Genomic DNA, 24,240 nt, shown 5'->3' on the forward strand with positions numbered 1-24,240 from the left:
ATGACACATGATATGCATGCTAAATACCTAAAATAATGTTGTACATGCCAGCAGATCTTGGCTGGTTACAATTAATAGTAATTTAAATATTATTTTCCCATATTTGTTGTCAAGGTTTTGAAGAAACAAATAAATAATTACTCTAAGAAAAAAGAAGTATTGTTGTTTTGGTTTCTTATCTGAAGCTATTAATTTTAACAAATCATATGTAGTAGTTTGTAACCTCCAGTCTATCTTTTGTGTATTGTTCTAAATTTGTATTGTGGTACCCATAATTATTTAAGAAACATCCGTGATTCGTTAAAGCTTTATTTCTGTTCTATATTACAGTACTTCTTTCATTAACATAATTAAAGCACATCTGTGAGTGGAAAAATAATACCAACTGTTGTGGACTGTGGCTGGTGCTGTGGTGTTGTTGATTTTAATTACAATTCCCTCTCTGTGCAATAATAAATTTGCTCTAGTTTGTTTTGAAAGGATGACACGTCACCCCTATAACTTTAGGTATTGTACTGTGGCACTGACATGACTAGATGAGTTAATGTTACATTGTTTGCCCTTTGATTGACCTGTAAGACCTTAATAATTACTCAAATATAGTGTTGAATTCTTGATCAAAGATATTCCTCTGACTCTTTGTTCTTTCGGGTTTTTTTTGCATTTTGTAAATAGTGTTCCAAATTGATACATTTGCTCAGCTTCACTGTTCTGAATCAAGTAGATTTCATCTAATGCATGTCTTGTACATTTTTAATTGTGAATTACTTTGCTTCCTTGACTTTTGTTAACATCTTGCTCTAAAATCCATGTCTTCAGTTTCATTATAGTTTTAGTGTAGATACATATATTGAAATATATAATAAAGAATATGGTAGACTCTTTTGAAAAGAAGAAAAATAGTCTACCATCTGAGGTTAATAAGATGTTGTGAATGTATTTGTCAGTGCCACAAAATGTAATGTAAGCTTTATGTACATTAGATTTCTTCAAAAATGGTTCTTTTAAAATAATGATTGAAGTTAAATATTTTGTTGCTTCTTTTATTTGTATCCTTTTTATTAAGGATTAGTATGCATTCAGATTGGATGCCTGATTTCCTAAAATGAGGTTTATGCACAACAGGAACAGCAGTTTAAAACTGTTTCTATTTTACTTGTGGAGTACAGTACGGTATAAATTGTATTTTGAAATTACAACTGTTATTTTGAAATTATTCGTTAATGGTAGTGATTTGGAGTACAACCTGTTCATGATCCATGTTGTATCTCTAATCATGTGCAGATTAACTGGTGGAATCCATTTGTATAGTGATGATGTTACTACATAATGTAGCTTTCATTTGAAGCTATACATTTTACATGTAATTTGATGGAAAACCTTAGTTTGTTTTTGTTATGTAATTAGTTTAATATTTCTATTTTGTAAAGTAGTGGACATGTACAACATTTAGGACATTTAACATTTAACATGTTCAGGATTATATTGGAAAAACATTTACTTAAACTGCAATGCAGTACACTATATGATGTTTGGAAACATCTCACAGTATGATCTCTTGCCTCTGACTCTATTGACCTTAAAGCATATACAACCAAGAATGATGAAAGGTCGTGCCCCACTTTGGTGTCTGATAAAGATATAATCTGGATAATTCCAAATGAAGCAATTTTTAACCTTGCCTCCTCTGAGGTTAATTAGATTTTGTAAATGTAATTGTCACTGGGAGAAGTGATAACAGTGTAATTACTAGGCTGGAGTGACCTTTTGTTTATAACCTACAGAAGATAATTCCTGGTTAAAAATAAAACCTCTGTTTAATTCTGCTATTTGTGTAAGCAGAATTCTGAAGACTTACCTAATAAACTTAACTGAATTTTGGATGCAAATGGCTAGGTTAAAAAAACTGGACTGGAAATTCCAGGTTTTGTGAGGTAGGGTAATCCGAATATAGTGGAATCACACAAATGGTAACCCAATTTTAAAACGCCCATCACTACGTCCCTGTGGCATTTTGGGAGGAAGGTATGACCGTGTAAAGTTTAGGTCTGATCCACAATTCTTGTTCATAACCTGTTGGTCATGAACAGAAAGTTTCTTCATGGCAGATATTTGCAATGAAACCATTTCTTCCAATGCCAGACATATTTATGAGATTATATCAAAATTCAGATTACATGTAAAGATCCATTTTTATGATTCGTTAATATTTCACATGTGCTTTGAGGTTTTCTGGAGTGCGCAGTAAACGTCTCTTAGTACAGAATAAAAATAAGCTGTTTATTTGCCAATTCCTGATTACAAAACAATAGAGGAATTAGAAGTGCATCTGCTGTATATACAATAATGATTACAAGATTTTAGAATATCAGTTGATTGAACCCAAGTGTGCTAATTTGCTGCTGCTTTTTATTTCTCTTCTGTCAAGGCTGAGGCACGGCTCGCTGCGAAGCGGGCAGCACGAGCTGAAGCAAGAGACATCCGAATGAGAGAACTGGAGCGGCAGCAGAAAGAGGTAATCTACTGTCACTTTAAATAGCACTGCAAAAACGGGGCTTTTCTTATGCCTTTCATGCTGTGGTTTGCACGTGTTTTTGTGTTCCTGAGAGGAACTGAAAGGTAAGCAGATTTCAAAATTAATGTTCAAGCTTTTTATAATACTACGATAGGATCTTATTTTGTCTCTAAGGGCATCCTTGCAACAGTGTCTGCGTATCTATATTAAAGCCACTGACCTTTCAAGAGAATGTACACAACTGACTCCAGATGCAGGAGGTGGCCTTTCTTTGTCACTGGAGTGTATGGGTTCCCTGTCCTTGTACTGCGCAGGAAGCATGGTGATTTTCTGGGTCCTGTGAAATTTGAATTTCAGAGGTCCTGTACAGCCTTTACCTGTGATAGGAAGTTTGGCAGCCATTTTGAAAACTATTAATTTTATATATCCACATAGCATCTGAAAATGTATTAATTATGTATCGTTTTATTAAACACTTGGATTTTTGTCTTATGTATTTTTTAAATATTTAAATGATACATAAGTTTAAGTAATGCATTATGGTGTATGGCTGTATCTAAGCCAGTGCGAAGGATTTGTGATATTAGTAACAGCTGAAAAAGTATGACTGTGTTTCTCTGAATGAAATATTCGTGTTTTTGTAGAAAGTTTATATTCTTTCTTTGATCTTTTCTTTAAGATCACAAGAAAGGTTACAAATAAATAGAGGCCCATCTAGCTGGCTTTGTTGCTGATAAATAAGTGGTCTGAGGATTTTGTCAAGATGCGTCTTAAAAGCCTATCACGCTATCAACTTTATTAATATTGTCTTGTTTGAGACTACCACCACCCTGTGTGCAGAACGTTTTCCCTTTCCCAGTTTAATATGCACTTCTACTTAGCTTCTACTTGTGTCCTCTCATTAATGTTTCTCTGTTGAGATATCTGCTTACCTAACTTTGAACACACCTAAAAGCTTTTAAGCGTCAGCAGCTTTAAGGGTGAAAGTAAGTACCAGTATAACATTAAGAAAGTCTAATGTTTCAGTCTGTTTTGGTACTGTAAGTTTACTATGCATTATTAGGTAATTTTACTGATTATTTGCTGACCTTCAGTTGATCTAATAGTAGACAATATAGTAGCACAGAGTATTTTAAGAGACTGAAAATGCTTTTAATCTAACTTTTTATCTTAAACATTTTATGAAAGTAATAATTTAAGTAATACCTGTTAATACTAGCCCGAGCAATTACTAGATTTTAGAATTTGTATAACCTTGTTTTCTATTTATCTGAAATACTCTGCTCAAGGAGTTTCCATTAAATTGAAAAATAGAGAATGCAGTTTACGAAATGCACAGTTAGTCACTTTAGCCCATGGGTCATAAAAATATTGAGTCTTTTTTTCTTTCAGACAAATGTTGGCAACAAAATAAAAGTCAATGCAGTCCTGCACTAAGAAAACAAAAAAACAAAACTAGGGACCCTCCCATTTCAGACCAAAATGGAAAATATTCCAACTTTGAAATTAGTTTTAATTCTACATTTTTAAAGAAACTGGGTGCTATAAAATGTTCCTCTCAGTAGCATCTCATTTGAATAAACTGAAATGTATCAAATTTAGATTTAACCTTATAAGGTTAATGGCATGTCAATGTACAGTATGACCTAGAATTGTTGAAAGTTTGTATTGTAGTTCTAAACACTCCTGTCTTGTGAGCGAATGAGTGTGAAGTGGAACATAAATTCAGAGTGGGCTTTATTGTGAACTATTTTTTTTATTTTCAATTTCTTTAGGAGCCATGGCTGCTGTCACTTTGCTTGACATTAGCTCACTGATTGAGGTGATCAGAGTTCAATATGTTCCCTATGTAAGGATGCAGTCGTTGACACTTGCACAGTGTTCTAGGTGTAGCATAGCAGAGTAGAATCTTGTTAGAAACAATTTTCATTGCTTATGTTCTTCATTTTAACAATGAATTATGTGATAGCTTAATATTTCTTTGGTCTTATATGAATAGGCTTACTTTTATTGCTATTCATTTAATTTTTTTCAGTTATTTGGTGTGTGAATATAATTTAAAATTATATTTAGGAATCTTCATTTTACTATTATCAGGTTAAAACAAAGTAGTCTACAATTATTATTTTAGTATATACGGGTTTATCACATTTTATTGTACCATAAAATTAGTTTGAACTGTTTTAATTTCAATAATGCTCAGCTGTCGTACTTCAACATTATCCCCATTTTCTTTTTGTGATTTTCTACCAGCTGACATTATGATTGTAGAAAGAACCCTAAACAATGATTTGGAATCATTATTCTCCATAGTTAACATTTTGATAGCTAACCTCTATTACCAAAGATTCTATTCATAATTAATTATAATTCCTTACACTTACATACTGTACTGTAGCACTTTTCTGGACAATCCACTCAAAGCGCTTCACAGGTAATGGGGACTCCCCTCCACTACCAATGTGCAGCCCCACCCGGATGATGGGAGGCCAGCTGTAGTGCACACTGTATGCTCACCACACACCAGTTATCAGTGGGGAGAAGAGCAGAGTGTGGAAGCGAAAATTATAGATGGGGATTATTAGGAGGCCATGATTGGTAAAGGCCAATGAGATATTTGGCCAGGTTGCTGGGGTAACACCCCTACTCTTTTTGAGAAACATTCTGGGATTTTTAATAACCACAGAGAACCAGAACATCGGTTTTATGTCTCATCCGAAGGATGGCGCCTTTTTACCGTATAGTGTCCTCATGTGCTCCCGTAGGACTCACACAGGCAGCAAGGTGAGCTCCCCCTACTGGCCCCACTAACACATCTTCTAGCAACAACCTTAGCTTTCCAAGGAGGTCTTCTATCCAGGTACTGACAAGACTCACATCTGCTTAGCTTCAGCGGGCTGCCAGTTGTGAGTTGCAAAGTGATATGGCTGGCTTCAGCTGGCTGCCATGGCTGCTAGCTATCATATATATACTCTATAAAAAAATATTTAACTGCTTAAATATATTGTAAGTTTTAGTGTTTTTGACTGGGTAGTTTCAAGACTACAACAGGATGACATGGTTGTCATACTTCACTTTTGTTTTGTTGACACTAATGTTATTTCACCTGCATTATGTAAATTAGCAAAAAGTGAACTATTTACACATAACATATTTTGACCTACTGTAACAATCAATTATTATTGTAGGTTTTCCAAAAAACACACAGAGTAATACACAGAGGTATTTTTATGAAAGCTCATTTTTGGAGAATGTTTTTCACTCGGGGGATGGTGTTCTGTTCATGAGTGCTGTAATATTAGTAACCAAGGGACTGTTGTAAAAAAGAATGAGCAATATTATACTCAGCCCTGTCCTCTTATACATCACTTTATTCAGAGGCAGTACAGCATACACACTTACAGAACAAAAAAACTATTTTTTAGAAATCATCTCGCATTCAGCTGCAGGGCATAATTTGAATACAGACTGATAAAATGTAGTTAATCGCAGAATATGTTCAACAGTATCCATTTCTATAAAAGTGCTATCAAAGAACTGGTTACTTGTTGAAATAAATGTTAAGTGGAACCTTGAAAATAGAGTTGACACTGTTATTTCTTTTGTTGTTGCAAATTTTCAGGGTGAGGGAAAGCTATGCAGGTAAGAAACATTTTATTTACAGTATAACAAAAATGGGTCTTGGATAAGCTTGAGCATAATGCTATCAAAGATGACATAGCAAAAACAACTATGTATGGAACATATTCAGTAATATGTGCAGTGTGGAGAATTTTTTTTATTGGACTTTTAAAAAATGGACTCACTGAATGAAAAGAAAATAGATTGTGAACTTTACAATCAGTGTTTGTGGTGGCATTGAGCTAGATTTGATTCTATTGTAACCTTTTTTTAACTTGTCAAGGGAAGGGTAAAGCATTCTTTTTAATGCCATCAATTGCTGTAGGAACTTAGTACTGAGGATTTCTCTCTTACTAGATTCTACATTATTATTTATTATTTATTTAAAGACAAGCCTGTTTGCATTTAAAATTCATGGCTGGCTTACAAGTGCAGGCAAGATGCAATTATGGAGTGTAGAAATATAATACATTAAAAACACTCATTTAAAATACTTGTTAAGATAATGACCTTCTTGATTAAAATTTGACAGTTCAACAGATAAGAAATTTCAGTGTTGTCTTTGATTCTTCAAAGTACTCAGTTTTGTTACTCACATGCCTAATAATCAATATATGATGTTATTGTTTAATTTAAGGTAGAAACGTACTCATTTTCAGTGTAAGTGTAAGAAGGTATTTTGGGAGAAACCTCTGATGTGTACAGTTTTAAGCCAAGGCACTGAACAAAAACTGGTCTGATTTAAGAACATGTCTAAATATAAGCTGTTTCCAGTACTTAAAAAGTTCAATTTCTTTCTAGGTAACCAGTAGATCCTACCTTTTGAAAACTGATGTGAGAAGGGTTTTTTTGTCTTTCATGCTTTCAAGCTTTCTTCAGCTGAATCTAATAGGTGTATTATTTATTTGATCATAGTTTTTACAAAACACTATGTAGGTCTGTCTTTGTTTATGTAATTGCTACAAGGTCATGAGTCTAGTTCAGATGGCTGTTTCCTATTTACAGTGGATATAAGTGTTCCTTTATGTAACTTCCTGTTTCCCTGCCATCCCATTTTCAGTGATGTTTTGTGTCCAGTACTGCAGGTGCTCTTGGGTTTTATCAGTCATGTGCATCAAAAGTAAAAGCTAGATCTGTTTTAAGCACTTCAAGGATTTAGCTAAAGAATGCTACTGTACACATCAGAATGACCTTAATTCTTAAACCTCCTTGAAAACGGGCACTTTTGAAAGTGCTCTTTTCAAATAATTGTCCCATTTGTAGGATCCTGTGAAAGCCTGTTTCTTAATCTACAGCTTACATTGAGTGCCAGAGACATTTCATTTCAATGCCAGCTCCTTGCCATTTTGTAAAACCTTTGACAGAGTAAAGTAGGTTACAGGGTACAGTGTCAAAATGTGGAGCTATGTGGTTGGACATTACACATTTAAAGAATTTTAATGGAGGGCATTCTTTTGCTTGTCAGATTTGTAGATATGCCACCTATTGTTTTTTTTTATTTATTTAGTATATTGCAGCTATGTGTATTGTAAATTTCTATGAACCTTTTAAAGAGAAGATAAAATATGTCTGCCTGAAGGAATCGAGCGTCTTTTAGACTCCCAAGTTTAATCATCTCTGAAGTTGACTATGGAGTCTTAGAAATTATCTTAGTACTGCAGAACTCAGTACTGCTTTCCTGACTTTCTGTGATCCCCATAGCTCCTGTGAGCATTGTCTGCTATCAGCTGTCATATTTCATAGCAGACAAAAACCTAGCAAGTTTTGGCATGATGTATTTAGTGCTTTTGTTAAAGGTTAATACACTCATTCTTAGCTATATGTGCATAATTATTTCCAAAATGTGTGTTCATAGGTGAAAAATCACAAAAGCGAGGACTTATATGTAAAGATCTCTGATTTGTTTCAAGTGCTCGTAACTGGCTATAAGGTACTGTAAACCAATTGAGTTTATGTACTTACAGTATACATATACGATACTGTGCATTCATAGTGTCCATTATTATAATGAAACATTTCTTTGTATAAAATGTTAAAATTCTTGAATCAGTATTATTTGTTACAAATTATGCATTCAGAATACACCGTAACAAATATAATACAATAACAATTATAGTACAATTTCTGTTACGATAGTCAATAAAACAGCTGCGAGGAGAGAAAAAATAAGTGGAAGAATGAACTACACACTTGGAGCTCATATTAGTGGCAGAAGTTAACTCGTATAACAAAAATAGGTATTTGAATGTATCACTCATTTTGTGAGTTCTTTTAAGTAAAGAACTCATTTAATGAGGGAAGAGTATGTCAGTTTTTATATTGCAGATTTTGTAGTTTCTTAATTAAAATTTAAGACAAAACTCTTAATGTAGGTGTTGTGATTAGTCTGTTTTTGTTCTGTAGCATGAGTTGTCTTTGTAGTGATGGTGGTCCAGAGTTAAAAAATGACTTTTGACAGTGGTAATAAATTGATTGTTCCCATCTTGGAGAAATCCATTCATACAATTTCCTTTTACATTAATATGTTTGGTGAATGTATGTATTTGCAGGTTAAAACAGCTAAATCTCAACATACTCCACATGAATTGTATGTAATTTTATCTTTTATGTTTCATTAAGCAGGTACCACAAAGTGAGTAATACAGGCATCTTATAAAGTTAGTAAAGTTAGCTTACTTCAGAAAAATATTTGGATATAGAATATAGATGGCTTAATGACTGTTGATTGCAATCTAAAAGGTTGTGTATTAACAAGAAAAACTGTTATTGCTCGTTTAAATAAAATTTTGGGGATGTTGATAAGAGAATTTTGTGGTTGGTTTACTGTGTCAAGGTGCAGATCTTTAAGACAGCTTTGTCAAAGTGTGGGTTCAACTACAAGTACTAATTTCTATTCTCCTTTACTTTACAGTATATTTTATATACACCACAAACTTTATACTCGCATACAGTATTGGAATTATTGGACATGAAATTTATCTGAATAAAAAGGCCTGGTATGCAGTACCTTTAAATCAAAAGGTATTGCTTCCATGTATCTTAGAAAACCTTTTGATTATATATTTCACTTTATAAAATGCCTGTTGTGGGAAATTCTTCATCAGAGGAGCAGGACACAGTCTTGTGTAGATTCAATTTTATTGAGTTCAATAAGTCCGACAGCGCGCGCTGGGTCTGCCCCGCAGAACAGACAAACTGCAAGGGTTTCCCAGCTCTTACAGTCAGAGGAAAGTTTGTTTCACAATCTGAGTGCTTGTCCTGTTCTTTGATATGTAATTACTCTTGTCCTACGCTGTCTTGCTCTAGGTTCTGTCCTTTGATATGCAGCAGACATTGGTCTGCTTTGTCCTGTTTGTGGGTGTCGTTCCTGTCTTTTATTATGTAGCATTAAGCCACTGGGGTTGCTAAAGCAAGTCAGCTTTATGGCATCTTAGTGTAACTTTTGTTTTGAGGCTAAATTAACAGACCCCATCAACACCTCTCACAATGTGCTTAAGTGGTGATACTTTGATGGTGGATAAGTAAGATATATACATGTCCCACTTCAATGCCTTAGTAATAAACGAGTGGTTGTCTAAGTTATAGTGATCATTTTTATAGTCTTCTCTAAAAAATAGTTGTGTATCTTAAGTACTGAAGTGAAGAAAGTGTAAAATGATTATCCTGCTTGGGAATGTAATGTGTATTATTTTAAAGAAACTGACACATTAGTATTTTGAAATAGAAAACCTGTATCCTGAGGGATGTTTCCTGTATGATAAACTTTAACATTGGCATAATATCAGTTTGTCTGGAATATATGATTGATAGTAGATGAAAAATACTAGCATTCTGTGTAACTTAAAAATGTTCCATTTCTTTTTATAATCACTGGCTTCTTTCAAGTTGTGAAAAGATGACATTTTCCAGGTGACTGGAAATCAACTGGTTTAGCATCTATATTTTGGAGATCGTCTGTTTAGCAAATGTCATGATGTTTTATATTTTCTTTTACATAATATATTGGTGTAAAACAGCCAAAATGTGATACTTCTTTGTGATCTTAAATCACATTTGGTAATAATCATGTTTTATTTTCTTGCAGTCTTTACTGCACTACTTTTACTCCTTTACTTTAACATTGTCTTAAGCCTTGTTTTTTTCAGAATATTTAATTGTTTTTTTTTCCGTTATTCCTCTTTCTTTCTCTGTTGTGTAGCATTCTCGCCATTCTTCAGATAGAAAATGGGGACAAATCCATCAGTGGATGGTAGGAGAAAGAGTGTGTCAATGCAAACATGCATGAAGCGTGTCACTCACTAATACACTGTGTGTTTAGAGTTGCTTTTAGTGCTCTTTAGCATCTACCCTCTAAAATGAACAGGAAATTTGGAAAAACTACAGTATGAGTTTTGCTTGTATATTTTATGTTTTAGTTTTGATTTCTGTACACCACACAGTTTTAATTACTTGATCAGAGTGAATCACACAGAACATAGTGTAAGCATGTCTGCCTTGGATATTATTGATAATAAAGAGAATATAATTGCATGAGATAATAAATCCATACAACAATTAACATTTGTTAAGAAGCCATGCAGGCCCAACTTATAAAGTGAAGAAGGTATTCTGGATTTTTGTGATATGAAAAAGGAAAGAGCGACCCTTATGGATGTGAAACAGAAAGGGTCTTTGGACATATTGCTTCTTCCCTGTTCCTATCTAGTTTTAGAATTATCCACAATTGAAATCTCGAATTCTAATATGCAGAATTGAAGTTGAGCTACTGGAAGTGGGGAATGAAAAAATTATTTCCGAAAAGAAATAGCTAAAGGGAATTTTTTGGACATCAGAAAGTGTTTTTTCCCTAGAAAGAAAGGCTTGTAAAGTACAGTTAAATGGAGGTAGGAATGAGAGCCAAACAGTATTTCTTTAGGCTGCTAGTTTGCTAAGCAGTATTGCACTACATTTGTTTTGCATACAATGGTAGGCTTTGCAAGCATAAGACCAGGTGCAGCGGATGCAAAACAAGTTCAGTATTTATCAGCCATAGAGTTTCTTTGATGTTATTTGCCAATATATACTATTTTTGTTAAATGAACTTACACTAAATAAGATACAGAAATCTATTTAGTCATAATAACAAGAAAAATAGACTTATATTGACTATAATGTGAAATGTTTCCCAAAAAGTATTAAAAGTATTTAATGTTTTAACATTTGCATTTGCAGGCAAGAATAATCATGTACTGTATCAGTCCTGATCTTTATCTCCAGACTACATATACAGTATATATTTTAAGATTAAATCTATTGAACTAATATTTTAACAGTGCTCTGTAATATTTATTAGACATTATGCAGATATATTGATAATTCCCTGAAAGAAACAGTTAATACAAGCCTATAGTTAAATACATCCGGGTGCATTTTACTATCATGATTGCATTTTTAAAATATATTTGCATTTACTGGATAACCCATCAGCCCTGAAAAGTCTGTCCTCAGCACAGCTCTAAACTTTTCACATTCTGATTTTCTCATTTGAATCTATGCTGTTAGAGGCCTCAATGTTTGGATTTGTTCATGGTGGGTTATTATAACTGTGGCTGGAGTGATAAGGTCTGTGAAAACAAAAATCCACTTGCCCCTGTTAATAATCCATCAGCTGCCTGTTGGGCCAGACACAGTCATATTGGCAAAAATTGTTTTTAAAAAATACATAAGTAAAATTGTCTTTTTGCTATAGTATTTCCATGTCAATTTTTTAAATGTGTTCTCATTTTATTTAATTATTAACTTGCACTCTTCCAAAAAACTAAGGTGCGAAATGTTCATATTAAACAGTGAATGATTTAATAAAGAGAATGTTTCTGTATAGAAGTATTTTTTGCCTCTGAATAGCTGTGGCTGTAATGAAGAGCAGCGAGAGTGTATGGTCTTATGCCTTGTTGCTGTCATTTAAAAGCAGATTTGCATGTCATGTTTCACTATCTGTAATTTTGATTCCTACTTTATATATACTGGAGTTGCTGCATTTCAAAACACCTTTTCCTCTCAGGAAGACACAGAAAAAGCTAAATATGGTCACAGATCGAGTGGACATCATCACCGGGTTTGTACCTCTATCTCTTTCTTTTTCTCTTCTCTCTTTCATTATTTCTCCCTTCTTTGTCGACTTCTTACAGTTTCTGTTTTCACTTGTCCTTTTCTTTCATTCAGGGACTCAACGATGATGTGATGTCAGTCCGTAGTGTTGGCAGTTACAGGGTTTGTACAGTATCCTGTGGAGAGCCCACTTTTTAATGTCTCGTGTCCATTGTAATCTAGATTATATGCATGTGTTTTCTCTTCAGGCTATAGCACTTCGTCCAGCTTTAGAACAATTACTTTTTGTAACAAAATCACATTTTTTTTGTTTCTTGCTGTACACTCTCCTGGGTTCTTTTGGATGACACTCAAAAAGCTGCCTGCTCCCTGCTGAGCCCTTAGTTATGTGTAATCACAGTAATTTAGTTGCTGAGGCATTTAAAGTAACAAGAACATTAAATGCAAAGCCAATGGCAATTAGGATGTTAGTTCTTTGCTGTGCACATGAACCAGTAGCATTGGATTTGAGATGATAAAGAAGACCCCTGTTCTGTTCTACAGCCACAGAGGACTAGTCTTACGCTCATAGCGAGTCCTGTCCTTGTACGGCATCACTGATCCAGGAGAATGACAGTGACGTGAAGCGAATGCACAACACCCGACTGCTGTAAAATTTTGTGAAATTCCTCTGAATTGCTTGACTCCCAGCGTGGTAGTTTAATAATATGACGTACTGTAGTAATCCTGATGGATGTTTCGTAACCACATTTTGACATGTGCTAGACCAGATCAACCCAAAAAAATCATAACGGTAAAACCTCCCTTGGGCATATCCCAATTACTTCATTAAAACTAGTAAGTAGACACCTACTGTATCAATACTGTACTGTGTTCATATTGTTTGGGTATTTTAAGATCAAAGTAATACTCTTCATAGAGGACAGTTAAACACAATAGTTCAATATTATCGGTGAGCTTAGAACATTTTGTTATAAATATTTGGTACCTTTCTAAAATACCTGTCTGTAATAGTATCATGGTCTTTGGAGATTACATTTTTAATTGCGTTTAAAGAGAATTTTTTTGTGCAAATTAGAGGTGAATTTGAAAAGGTATATCAAAAGCGCATAGTGTAATCAGCAAACATCATTTATGGTCAGGACCTTGGTATTGTCTGATAACAGCTTAATTTAGAAGCTTTCCCTTTTTATTTATCTTTCTGAATAAAATGCAGTGCTCTGCAATGCTTTGTGGTGTTAAAAAGTAACTGTTTAATGAGACCAGGTTAGCTAATACAAATACCTTATAATTTACCTATGTTGTGATAACATGCAATTTACAATAACATAAAATAGTTAGCTATTTATTTTAGGTGAAAATAGAAAATATGGTGCACAATGTTTGTGTTTATACGTATTAGTAACATTTGAAACTGTGAGAGTCCATCTTGTACTCTATATGTTTTGGTTTCTGCAGAAAACTGCTGACACGTGTTTCCAAACCAAGGCATCAAAATTGGTATAAAAAGCTGTAATAGGTAGTACTCTCATTAAAGAAGCATTTTCTGTAAATTTATTAGTTCAAGTCATATTCAGTTGCAGCTCTTCATAAAGTCATAGTGAAATTAAGATTAAATTTCATGCTTCTGTTTTAAATTAGGCCTACATTATACATAAGGTGGGTATCTGAAGACACCTGAAGAAGGCTTTACGGCCAAAACGTTGTGTTTTCTCTCTACTCTTTTCAGCATGGAATAAACCTATTACTCGTTCCTACACTATACATGATATAATCTCTGCAAGTAATTATTATACTATGTTATTTATATTGCATAAAAGGAACAGTAATGCCTGTTTTGCTTATTCTGTTGCAAATCTGTGGTATATATAGAATACATTTGTTATTGTATCTAATTACTAATCCTGAGCTTTGAGGTTTTTCTGGTACTGGACAGTTTCAGGGCATTTCTCCAGTATAGTCTGTATTGTTATTGTTTTATTTAACATGGATCTTTTACAAATGAGAGGATGTCATTTAGCCCATCCAGCTAACATGGTTGCTAGTAGCTACTGTAAGTCATCTATGAATCTCTTCATTCTGTTTGCCTAACAGACTAGAACATTCCTTTGGGTCCCTGACTGTACACTGTCTCTCTTCTCAATATTCTGAATGAACATGAATAAGTGTAAAAATATCAGGCATATTTAACTGACATCTGTATTTTCGTTTTGAAGCCGTCTTCTTCCTTGTCCTCCTCTCTCCGAGATGTTGGGGTCTCTCACAGGAGCCGAGCGAGCACCTCCCGGAGAAGAGACCTCGTGGTGTGTGGGGTGGGGATGTGCATGCTTTGTGTGTGAGCCACTGACTTCCTGAATGGCTGAGTGACAGCTGCCGCTAACCACAAGCCATATATAAATGTAATGACAGGTTCAGAAACGATTGTGGAGTGGAACCGTTGTGGTAACATTTGAAACAAGTTTGATAGAACTGCACGTTGTAAGACTTTATTTTTTGCCACATGGATATGATGGATTCCAGTCATTATCTCTCCAGTCAAGCGCATTTCATTGGTTAGACCTCACTTTTTCATCAATAATGTTTGAAGTAATTGAAGCTTCTGGCTGCAAAATGGTAACAGCTTTTCAGTTGTTTATTGGTAGTGTGTGCTGCAGAAGGGGGTGGGGTGAGGCTGTATCAGCAGTGCACAGTTCAACCTTCTGTGATAAGAGGAGACACAATCCAGAATTGAAACAGGACTTGATACTTGGATAAGGTGTTGGAAAATAATTATATGGTTCCTGGAATGAAGTCGCCATTTGAGGCACTTTTGTAGTGCAGTGCATAATGTATTGTAGGGTGTATTTACCTTTCAGTGTCCCAAAGGTCAGAATCCAGTATTAATTGGGGTCTTGCTTTTGTTATTTGAAATATTTAAGTTAATTAATTCACAAATCTTTCAGCATTTGGATTTCACATAGCCATCTCAGAGGAAAAAATTGCTTCTTTTTTGTTAAAAAATTAGGAGGGACCAAATACTGCACTCAGAGTAGTAAAATGGAAGTTAAAATTTGCTTTTATAAAAATGTGAGCTAAATGTGTTTATAGCTCTTAGTATTCTATTGCATATTTGTTAGTCATGTAGTTTGACAGTGTTAAGGAACAGGAAAATTTTGCAGATAACTTTTAAATTGCTTGGGTGTGTTGCAGCCCACACTTTTTAAATTTAAATGAACTTATTTTTTTCAATCTTTTTCCTTCTCATTTAATGTTATTTCCATCACTCTTTATCTACATTTTCTTTTCTTTGCCTTCAGACTGACAACATTAAGGACAAGTCATCCATAAAAAGCCCACGATCATCTGTATGTACTGTAAAAAAGACATAATTCGTCTTGTTTGTCTGTGTGTATACAGTATATATAAAGGAATCAGATTTTGTAGAGATGCAAAAACTGTCTTTCTTACATTTCTTGTCTAAAACCTAGTCATTACAGTAACTGTTCCCTGTTTACCAGCTGAGAAAAAAAACTTTATGCATATTTGACTAAATGTAGTTCATGTATGCAAGCACTATACCTACTCTAATTTGTATATGCCCAATAAAAATGTGTATGCTGTGTAAGAATGTGTATTTATCATATTTAGAAATGAGTGGTCCTGACAATATATAGACACCTACAGGCCCTATAAAAAGTATTTACCCCCCACTTTTCACATTTTATTGTTACACCATGGAACCATGATGTATTTAACTGAGACTTTTTGCCACTCATCAACACAAAGTTATAATGTCAAAGTAATAAATCCAGACATTTTACTAAATTAATTAAAAATAAAAAACAGAAAATAATTGAAAGCATAAGTATTCACCCCCTTGCTTTGACACACCTAAATTACCTCTGAAGTAACGAACTCTCTTCTCCAAGTCATAGAATTACTTGACTGGAGTCCACCTGTGTGCAGTTGAGGTGTTTCACATGATTTCAGAATAAACACACCTGTGTCTGGGAGCTTCCCCACTTAGTGCATTTCCAAGGAAACACTTCACCATGAAGACCAAGGAACATTCAAAGCAGACCCAAGACAAGGTTCTTGAAAAATACCAGTCAGGGCAAGGATATAAGAAAAACTTCCAAGGCATTGAATATACCTCGAAGCACAGTGAAGTCAGTCATTAAAAAGGTGAGAAAATATGGAACAACTGTGAATGTGCCCAGAACTGTCCATCCTCCAAAACCTACTCTAATTGAGTTACAGTCCTCCACGACAGAGATGGGAGAAAATGTGCATGAGACAACAATAGCACGCAAACTTCATAAATCTGGCTTGTATGGAAAGGTGGCAGGAAGAAACAAGTTTTTTTCAACAAAGGCTATCACATCTCGGCTGGAGTTTGCCTAAAAGCATATGAGAGACTCAACAATTTGGAGGAAGGTTTTATGGTCTGATGAGACCAAAATTGAGCTTTTGGGCCTCAATGCTAAGCGCTATTTTTAGCACAAACCTAACATAGCACATCACACCATCCCTACAGTGAAGCATGGTGGTGGCAGCATCATGCTTTGGGCATGCTTCTCTGCGGCATGGGCTGGAAACCCCATAAAGATAGAAGGAAAAATGGATGGAGCTAAGTACAGAAAAATCCTGGAATCCGTGCTGCAATCCGCAAGAGCACTGGTACTTGGAAGATGATTAATCTTCCAACAGGACAATGACCCGAACCATACAGCAAAAGCCACACTGGAGTGGCTTAAAACCAAAAAGGTTAATGTCATGGAGTGGCCCAGTCAAAGCCCAGACCTCAATCCAATTGAGCATCTGTGGAATGACTTAAAAATTGCTGTTCACAAATGGTCACCATCCAACTTGATGGAGCTTGAGCAATTTTACCAAGAAGGATGGGCAAAAATTCCAGTGTCAAGATGTGCAAAGCTGGTAGAGACTTATCCAAAGAGACTCACAGCTGTAATTGCTGCCAAAGGTAGTCCTACCAACTCTGGGCAGGTGAATTCTTATGCATTCAGTTATTCTATTTTATATTTTTAATTTATTTAGTCAAATGTCTGATTTGTATTTTCACTTTGACATTATAGAGTACTTTGTGTTGATGAGTGGCAAAATATTCTCAGTTAAATACATCGTGGTTCCATGCTGTAACACAATAAAATGTGAAAAAGTCCAAGGGGGGTGAATACTTTTTATAGACACTGTAAGTTTCACCCTGAAAACTGAGCAAATGCTCTGAGGCTCTAAAAGGATGAAGCTCATTACAGTATAATACCTTCTTCCAAAATTCCATTGAAAATAATTTAAGTGTAATTTAGAGTAGGATTCCCAAATGACATTGTGATAGTTTGAGAGCCAGGCTGTGTGACTTGGTGTGAAAACACTGAGTGTGGACACAGACGGTTGATGGGAGTAAATTGAACATTGTACTGTTGGCTGTCTGTTCCTTGGCTCACAGATACAGTAATTGCGATGGGAGATGACATCCAGCAGACAGTTAACCTTTCAGTATCCAGAGAACTTGTCTATGCTTGTGGTTTGTCTAGCTCAGAAAAGCTTTTGAAGATAACAGTAACCTGCAATTCAAAATCAAAGTGTAAAGGAGGAAATATTTGTCTTTTAAAAAAGGCTGACAAAACATTGATAGTTACAAAATGCAATCCTTGTTTTTAACCATTAATCTCTAAATCAGTACAGTATATGAAAACTGAATTGAGATTCTTAAGATAAAAAATTGAACTAAAATTCAAAGAAGATTTGTCCATTTTTTGCTTTGTCTCCTGAGGTATGTGTACTGTACCTGTGTACAGCTAACATCTTGGACCAGCAGATTATTTTTTTCTCTTACGAAGGAACCATTAATAAGAGAATGCTGAAATCAGTCTTGTTAGTGACCACACAAATTGCTAGTTTCACTATATAATGTTGTTAAACTCCTTGTTTATTTAATATACATACCTAAAGTCAACCATAATGCAGTACAGAGATGTTGACACAAGAGAAACTTTCTACTGTTCATCTCTAAGCCTATCCCTCTAATGCTTTGTCCTCACAGAGCTCTGCATACAGTGATTCTCATGGACATAAGAAGACGCCTGTATCTAGCAGCTCCAGGAAGGATATGTTGGTTAGTTTAGTGTTTTTGCGTCTCTGCAGGGAGGCAGTCATATTTTAGACAACTAATGATACTGTGATACTGCTCATATAAGTAGAGGGCATTTAATTGTTTCCTCAGACACTTCAGACTTATTCAGTATTATATGACAGGTGAACTTTCCTAACCCTAAGAGTTGAAATATCTATATGGCTGAGCACTGCAAAGCTATTGGACTTTTATTGATCATATCAGTGTCATTTTTTAAATTCTCACCATTGTTTTTCTTTTTCTGTTTTCCATTTTTAAATTATAGTGCTTGTAAATTACAGTTTTATTAATTTAATGTTAAGTAAGTGAATTATAGTTACACTGATTTAAATAAGAAATCTACATTTTAGTAAAGACACTGTACACTTATTTCAAAAGCTATACTTAGCATTTATGCTCTGATAGTATTTTTATATGTTCAAGTACAGTACACCTGTTCCTCATATTTAATATTTAATATGAATGACAGGTACAGCATATATATATATATTTATTACTAGAGTCAAAAATATTAACAGAACTTTAAGATAACACTTTTAAATATTAAATTTATTAATATAGTGTGATGGCCAACAATGGACAGATGCATTCCATTATGTGCCAAGAAGAAAGCATTTGATTTGCTTTAGTTTTTTTTCTGGATTCAAAATATCAATAACTTGCAAAATTGTCTCCCAAGTTTAAAAATTATTTAAAAACTGACAAAAAGTACTCCACTTCCCAGTCAAACGACTACCATGTAAGGTTAAAAACCTACTCAGATAAGTCTTGTTCTGCATATTTGACTGTCATTTTACCCCAACACAGACAACCCCTGTGTCCAACACGCAGGCTGGAAAAGAGATATTGATGCTTTCACAGTATGATTCTTTCTGAACACTTTAAACTCTTGTTTCTTAATGCCTGCCCTTTGTTCCCAACACGTCACCATTAGCTATACTTGAGTTAGCCAGGAGGCACTTGTAACCCATGATCTGTAGTTTGGTTACCTCAAGCAGTATATTTAAAAAAAAAACAACTGAGTGGCCCACAGTTTATTAGTGTAACTAATAAAGTAATTTTAAGTTGGAAAGATATAAATGGATGTACAAAGATGATACAGTGCTTATGACTGAAAGTTTCCTTATTTAATTTTATGCCTTCCAGTGATGATATCCCCAAGTCCAATTAAAACTGAGCCAATAACTACTTAGGAAAAAGCAGATAGTGGTTGATTTGTACCACAGGCTATGGTCCAGATTGAAGAGGGATGATATGCAGACTTCTTTCTGCATGATAGATAACCTGGACATGCTAGAGTTTCCATCTGATTGTAGGAAGCCTTTTGCAAAAATTGACTAACCTTCTTACAACATCACATGTCTTTACAAATGTGACCTCTATAGGATTCACCATGTACAGCAGCTCAGTAATGTGTATTAGGAGAATGCTTAACTTTGTAGCTATATTCACAGTGTATTTCCTTTTTTTTTGTGACTCTGTTTGTACTGTGGCCTATTTGAATGTCTGTTATGTGTCCATCCATTTCACAGGCTGGATTTTACCATGACCAAAGAAACTACAGCAGCCTAAAGCACGCCAAACCACTCTCATCCTACCATACTCGGGTTTGTCCATCTCACTGCTTTTTGTCAGCGTAGTCATATACAGTAGGTTACTAAGAAAAGCTTAGCTTTGTCAGACTTTTTCATTCTCTGTCTGTTCCTATTTTGTCATATGTTTCTCATCTGTTACATTGTACTGTAGTTTTACTGTGAATGATTTTGGAGATCTCTACAGTTTTCCATCCCCTAAGGTCTCGTCTATAAGTATAAATTTGAGCTTTTATACATATTGCATGTCTAAGTAAAGAAATGAGGAAAAAAACTTTAAAAATTTCAAAAAATCAGACATGATTTCCATTAGTCACATTTAATCTAAGAAATGCCCTGCATTAAAATGGAAAATCAAATTAGGTTCTCATGAGCCAAGATGTAGTTCCTCACTGAAGCAGACATGTTACAGACTTCCAACCAGATTCTAATTTTGGTAATGCTTTGTCTTTTGGGAGTGACAACATTAAAATGATATGGAATCATTAATTGAGGTGTTCCTATATGTATAGACTGAATGCATACAATATAAAGTAACCTTAAAATAAGCTAAATGCAATTTAGTTATAGTAAAGGTAGTCTCTTTCCTATGAGTCTACTGTTTAATTATGGACTATTCATTCTCTGCCTGACTGTGTTGCTTATTTCAAAATTATTTGAAAATAAAAATCTAGATCAAAATAGCATATTAGGTATTTCTTTGTGAAAATACATAGTTTCTTATGTCTTTTCAATACTCCTGCATCTAATTATTCTGCAGTACTTTTAATGGACAATCAAGTGGCACCTTAGAAACTGGAAGCAGTCTTGAGTTTTGTAAGGACTAAGCTCAAAAGAAAACCCACAGCAAAAAGCAGGATTTACAGCCTTTTATTGTTAAAGGTGTCTGTTATGTATATTAACCATAGATTACCTTGTTAATATGAAATAAAGCTGTATTCTATATTTTGTTGCTCTGTCTTTGACCAGAGTAATCTCAGAGAAGTGAAGTACCTACTGGAAAGTGTTTTTAAGGAGTTAATGAATTTCAGTTGTTCCAGAGTGGTAGCCCTTACTATATCCCGACTGTATTAAAGAAATATTAAAGAAGACCTTTAGCCTCATATTGAAAGATTACACTAGATTTCTTTTGTTTAAATGGAATACATTTGAAACCTAATTTAGCTTTTAACATGCACTTTACGTATCGAAAGTTAAGAGTGGTATTGGACTACAAGAGTTTTTAATCTGGTAACAAACATATATACATTTTAATGTGAAGAATGAATAAAACTTAAGTGAGTTTTTTAAATGTTTTGTAATTCCTTCTTGCTGCAGTCTTCCTCTCTATACACCGACCCACTTGCAACATCCAGGAGCTACAGGGTCAGTATTGTGTTGCCTGTGTGCTACCTTTGTCTTTATCTCAGAATTCTAAACACCTTTCTGTAATATCTTAATATCTTTAAATGTGCTACACATTTCCTATGCATCACAGGCCTCCTCAAGCACAGACACCGGTCTGACACGCAGCTACAGTCTGGTTCGTATGCACTAAAGAATTCACAGGAGCTTTTGTACAACTAACAGCAACCTTGTGAGATTTAGGTAGCATCACAACTGTATAATTCTGATTCCTAGTCAAAACATGCATGTCAATAATTGCTTCAAAATTACTTTTTTTAACTGGTTTTATTTTAGGTTTGTAGTGCACTGAAAGCATTATTTGTGTACAAAATAGATTGTGTTTGCATGTTCTGAATTTGGGTGAATGTAGCTTTTCATATAAAAAAAATTGCAAGAGTTTGACATTTTTTCTGAAAAACAGTCTAAGGATTTTTACTCATTTGCATGCATCAGTCTGACATATACAATATGTTTATACTGAGCTAACACTGTTTTTAACTGTTTTTCGTTTATTTTGATACGAGTTTTCATCTGGAATTTTATGCCATTCTCACAGTATAACTCAGCCTTATATCCTTAAATGTGTTTGAATTTATTTTGTTCCTGAATTTCACACATATGGATTTTTTTTTTGTTGCTAGAAATCTTTGACTGTTGTTGGTTTGGAAGGAATCTTACAGCCTCATCATTTCACTGTGTGATCTGACCTGTTGGTTTCTTTATACCTTTAGGCCTCTTTATATGATGAGGGTCTCTATGGGTCATACAGTTCAAGAACTGTAAGTGTCACTTAGCCATTGAATACTCTGATAGTGATGTAATGTGGATGCAATAATTACCCATTTTAAATTAGGGCATTTTGTATTAATCTCCTGTCAATGCTGACTTTGTCCACAGCCCTCAGAATACAGCTGGTACTCTTCAAGAGCAAGCTCAATTCGTAGCAGCCCTGTGGTGAGAGTCTTACAGTTTGCATGGTGTGGATTAACCTCAGAGAGCTCAGTGTACTTCTGTTTTACAGTTTAGTAATGCACCAAAATGTATCCAAGAGACACACCCACAGCACTTAACAGATTTATTCTGTTTTAATTTTAGTTTGAACAAACTGCCTCCTTAATATCGTGCAGACAGGGTATGGTTGCAATTCCTGGAACAAACCTTTTCTGTTCTTTTTAAAATACAATATTTTACCTTCAGTTTATGAGTTTCTTTTTGTTTATCTTTAACATATCATGTTTTGAATTTAAAATGTGAAGGCCCTGTGATGTCTCATTTTATGACCTGCTAAGGTTCTTTAACCAAAAACATATGTCTGTCATGAATATGTTTGGGAGTCACCTTACAATTTGATGTCTGCAGTTTCAGATTACTTTGAAGCCTGTATACTCAAGAGTTTTAAATTTTTCCAGGGTCATGTTTATACTTAATAAGAGTAGTTATTTAAGAGTGGATTGGATTATCTGAGTCTGATTACATTATTTTGTTTCTGATGTGTCAATTTGATCTTTCAATTAATGATGGTGAATATTCAGTGATCCTGTGGCAGTTCTTTGTGCGGGAACTTATTGGCGTCACGAAGAAAAAACTATTTTGTGTGTTTAAATGAGATAATGCGTTAAAACTAGAACCTTTTTGCTTTTATATAAGAAAACTTAAAAGGTGATAATTCATCTGTGAACGGCATTGCCTAGTATATTAATATCGTGCAATATATTAGCAATAATAATGTCCCATGAAAAACAGCATTGTCTTTCACAAATGAATTAATCTGAACGAGCATGTGTACTGTGTTTTGTATACAGTACATAAAGTAGAACACCCTGTCACCGAGCATTCCTGGGTTAAACTCGTGTCATTTCTGCCACTTCTGTGAAAATCACAATTGACATGCCTTTACAAGCATGTTATTCTTCACATGAAACTGCAGAAACATGTACTGTATATAGGTTTTTGCCTAATTGTATGAATACATTTACTTGAGTAAAGACTTATGCCCACTGTTGGTTTACTGTTACTGTTGTTATTGGTCAATCATTGAATCTTTAAACACAAAACTCAAAAGCTTTTAGACTGCACTATGCTGACATCAAATACATTTGAATTTGGAATTACAAAGCAAAAGGCAGGAAGAGTGTCATTTGAAAAGAGAAAGAAACAGTATTTCAGTGTCAGTTTGCAGAGGCATGAATGTAAAAAAATGGGAATGCCAAACAAAATGAAAAACATTTCTAGGACAGTACACAAGCCATTATACAGTTTGTAAATGTTGCTGTGTAATTAAGACAATGTATATCATTTAAATGCAATTTTTTGTCCCTCTGTACTACTAATAAGCTTCTGTACATTTTAGGATCAATGTTCTCATACCTTTAAGAACAAATTTTCTTCTTTAAAAGATGTACTACACTGTCCTGTACTGGACAAAAGATGTTGTAACCAAAAAGATTTTAATGTTTCATCTTTAAGAATTTAGAATTAGAAACACATAATGAGATAAGTCTCTTTTATATTTATATTTTATATATCTATAAATATATATTTATATATAAATATAGAGTTCAGGTGGGTAGCTGCATCATACACCTGAAGAAGGCTCCACGGCTGAAGCGTTGTGTTTTTTTATTCTCTTTTCAGCATGAAATAAACCTATTACTTGTTCCTATATATATCCTCAGTTGTCTTTTGGTCTTTTCAGTTCTGTATTTACAACATGTATGGTCACTTGTTTTGTTAAGCACCTTGGGGTAACTTTGTTGTGAAAGGCAAGGTGCTATATAAAAATGAATTTAATTGAATATTTTTATTTTAAAATTGTATGATGGTGAAGCTGACTTCCAGATAGATTTAAAAAATCCCCCGTTATTAAACATTTTAACATTTGAACATTCACATATTTTTCAGGATGT

General features: G+C 34.3%; 1 protein-coding gene across 18 annotated transcripts in view; it reads left to right on the top strand.

Moving 5' to 3' along the window:
- The window catches only part of lrrfip2 (leucine rich repeat (in FLII) interacting protein 2), a 72,841-nt gene that overhangs the window by 26,408 nt on the left and 22,193 nt on the right, over nt 1–24,240 (top strand). For 7 of the 18 annotated variants that reach the window (XM_088601487.1, XM_088601494.1, XM_088601493.1 and 4 more), the window contains exons 3-14: nt 2,429–2,515; nt 10,335–10,385; nt 12,177–12,230; nt 12,338–12,385; nt 14,440–14,535; nt 15,520–15,567; nt 18,267–18,338; nt 19,889–19,963; nt 21,266–21,313; nt 21,426–21,470; nt 22,066–22,113; nt 22,232–22,288. In XM_088601487.1, the coding sequence (XP_088457613.1) occupies nt 2,429–2,515; nt 10,335–10,385; nt 12,177–12,230; nt 12,338–12,385; nt 14,440–14,535; nt 15,520–15,567; nt 18,267–18,338; nt 19,889–19,963; nt 21,266–21,313; nt 21,426–21,470; nt 22,066–22,113; nt 22,232–22,288 (729 nt within the window). Of the gene's footprint in view, nt 1–2,428; nt 2,516–6,137; nt 6,158–10,334; nt 10,386–12,176; nt 12,231–12,337; nt 12,386–14,439; nt 14,536–15,519; nt 15,568–18,266; nt 18,339–19,888; nt 19,964–21,265; nt 21,314–21,425; nt 21,471–22,065; nt 22,114–22,231; nt 22,289–24,240 lie in introns of those variants that run through there. The other 11 variants (XM_088601490.1, XM_088601499.1, XM_088601504.1 and 8 more) reach the window with 9 other exon arrangements.

This window comes from Lepisosteus platostomus, chromosome 12, assembly GCF_059453375.1.
Source record: "Lepisosteus platostomus isolate fLepPlt1 chromosome 12, fLepPlt1.hap1, whole genome shotgun sequence".
NCBI classification, from domain to species: Eukaryota; Metazoa; Chordata; class Actinopteri; order Semionotiformes; family Lepisosteidae; genus Lepisosteus; species Lepisosteus platostomus.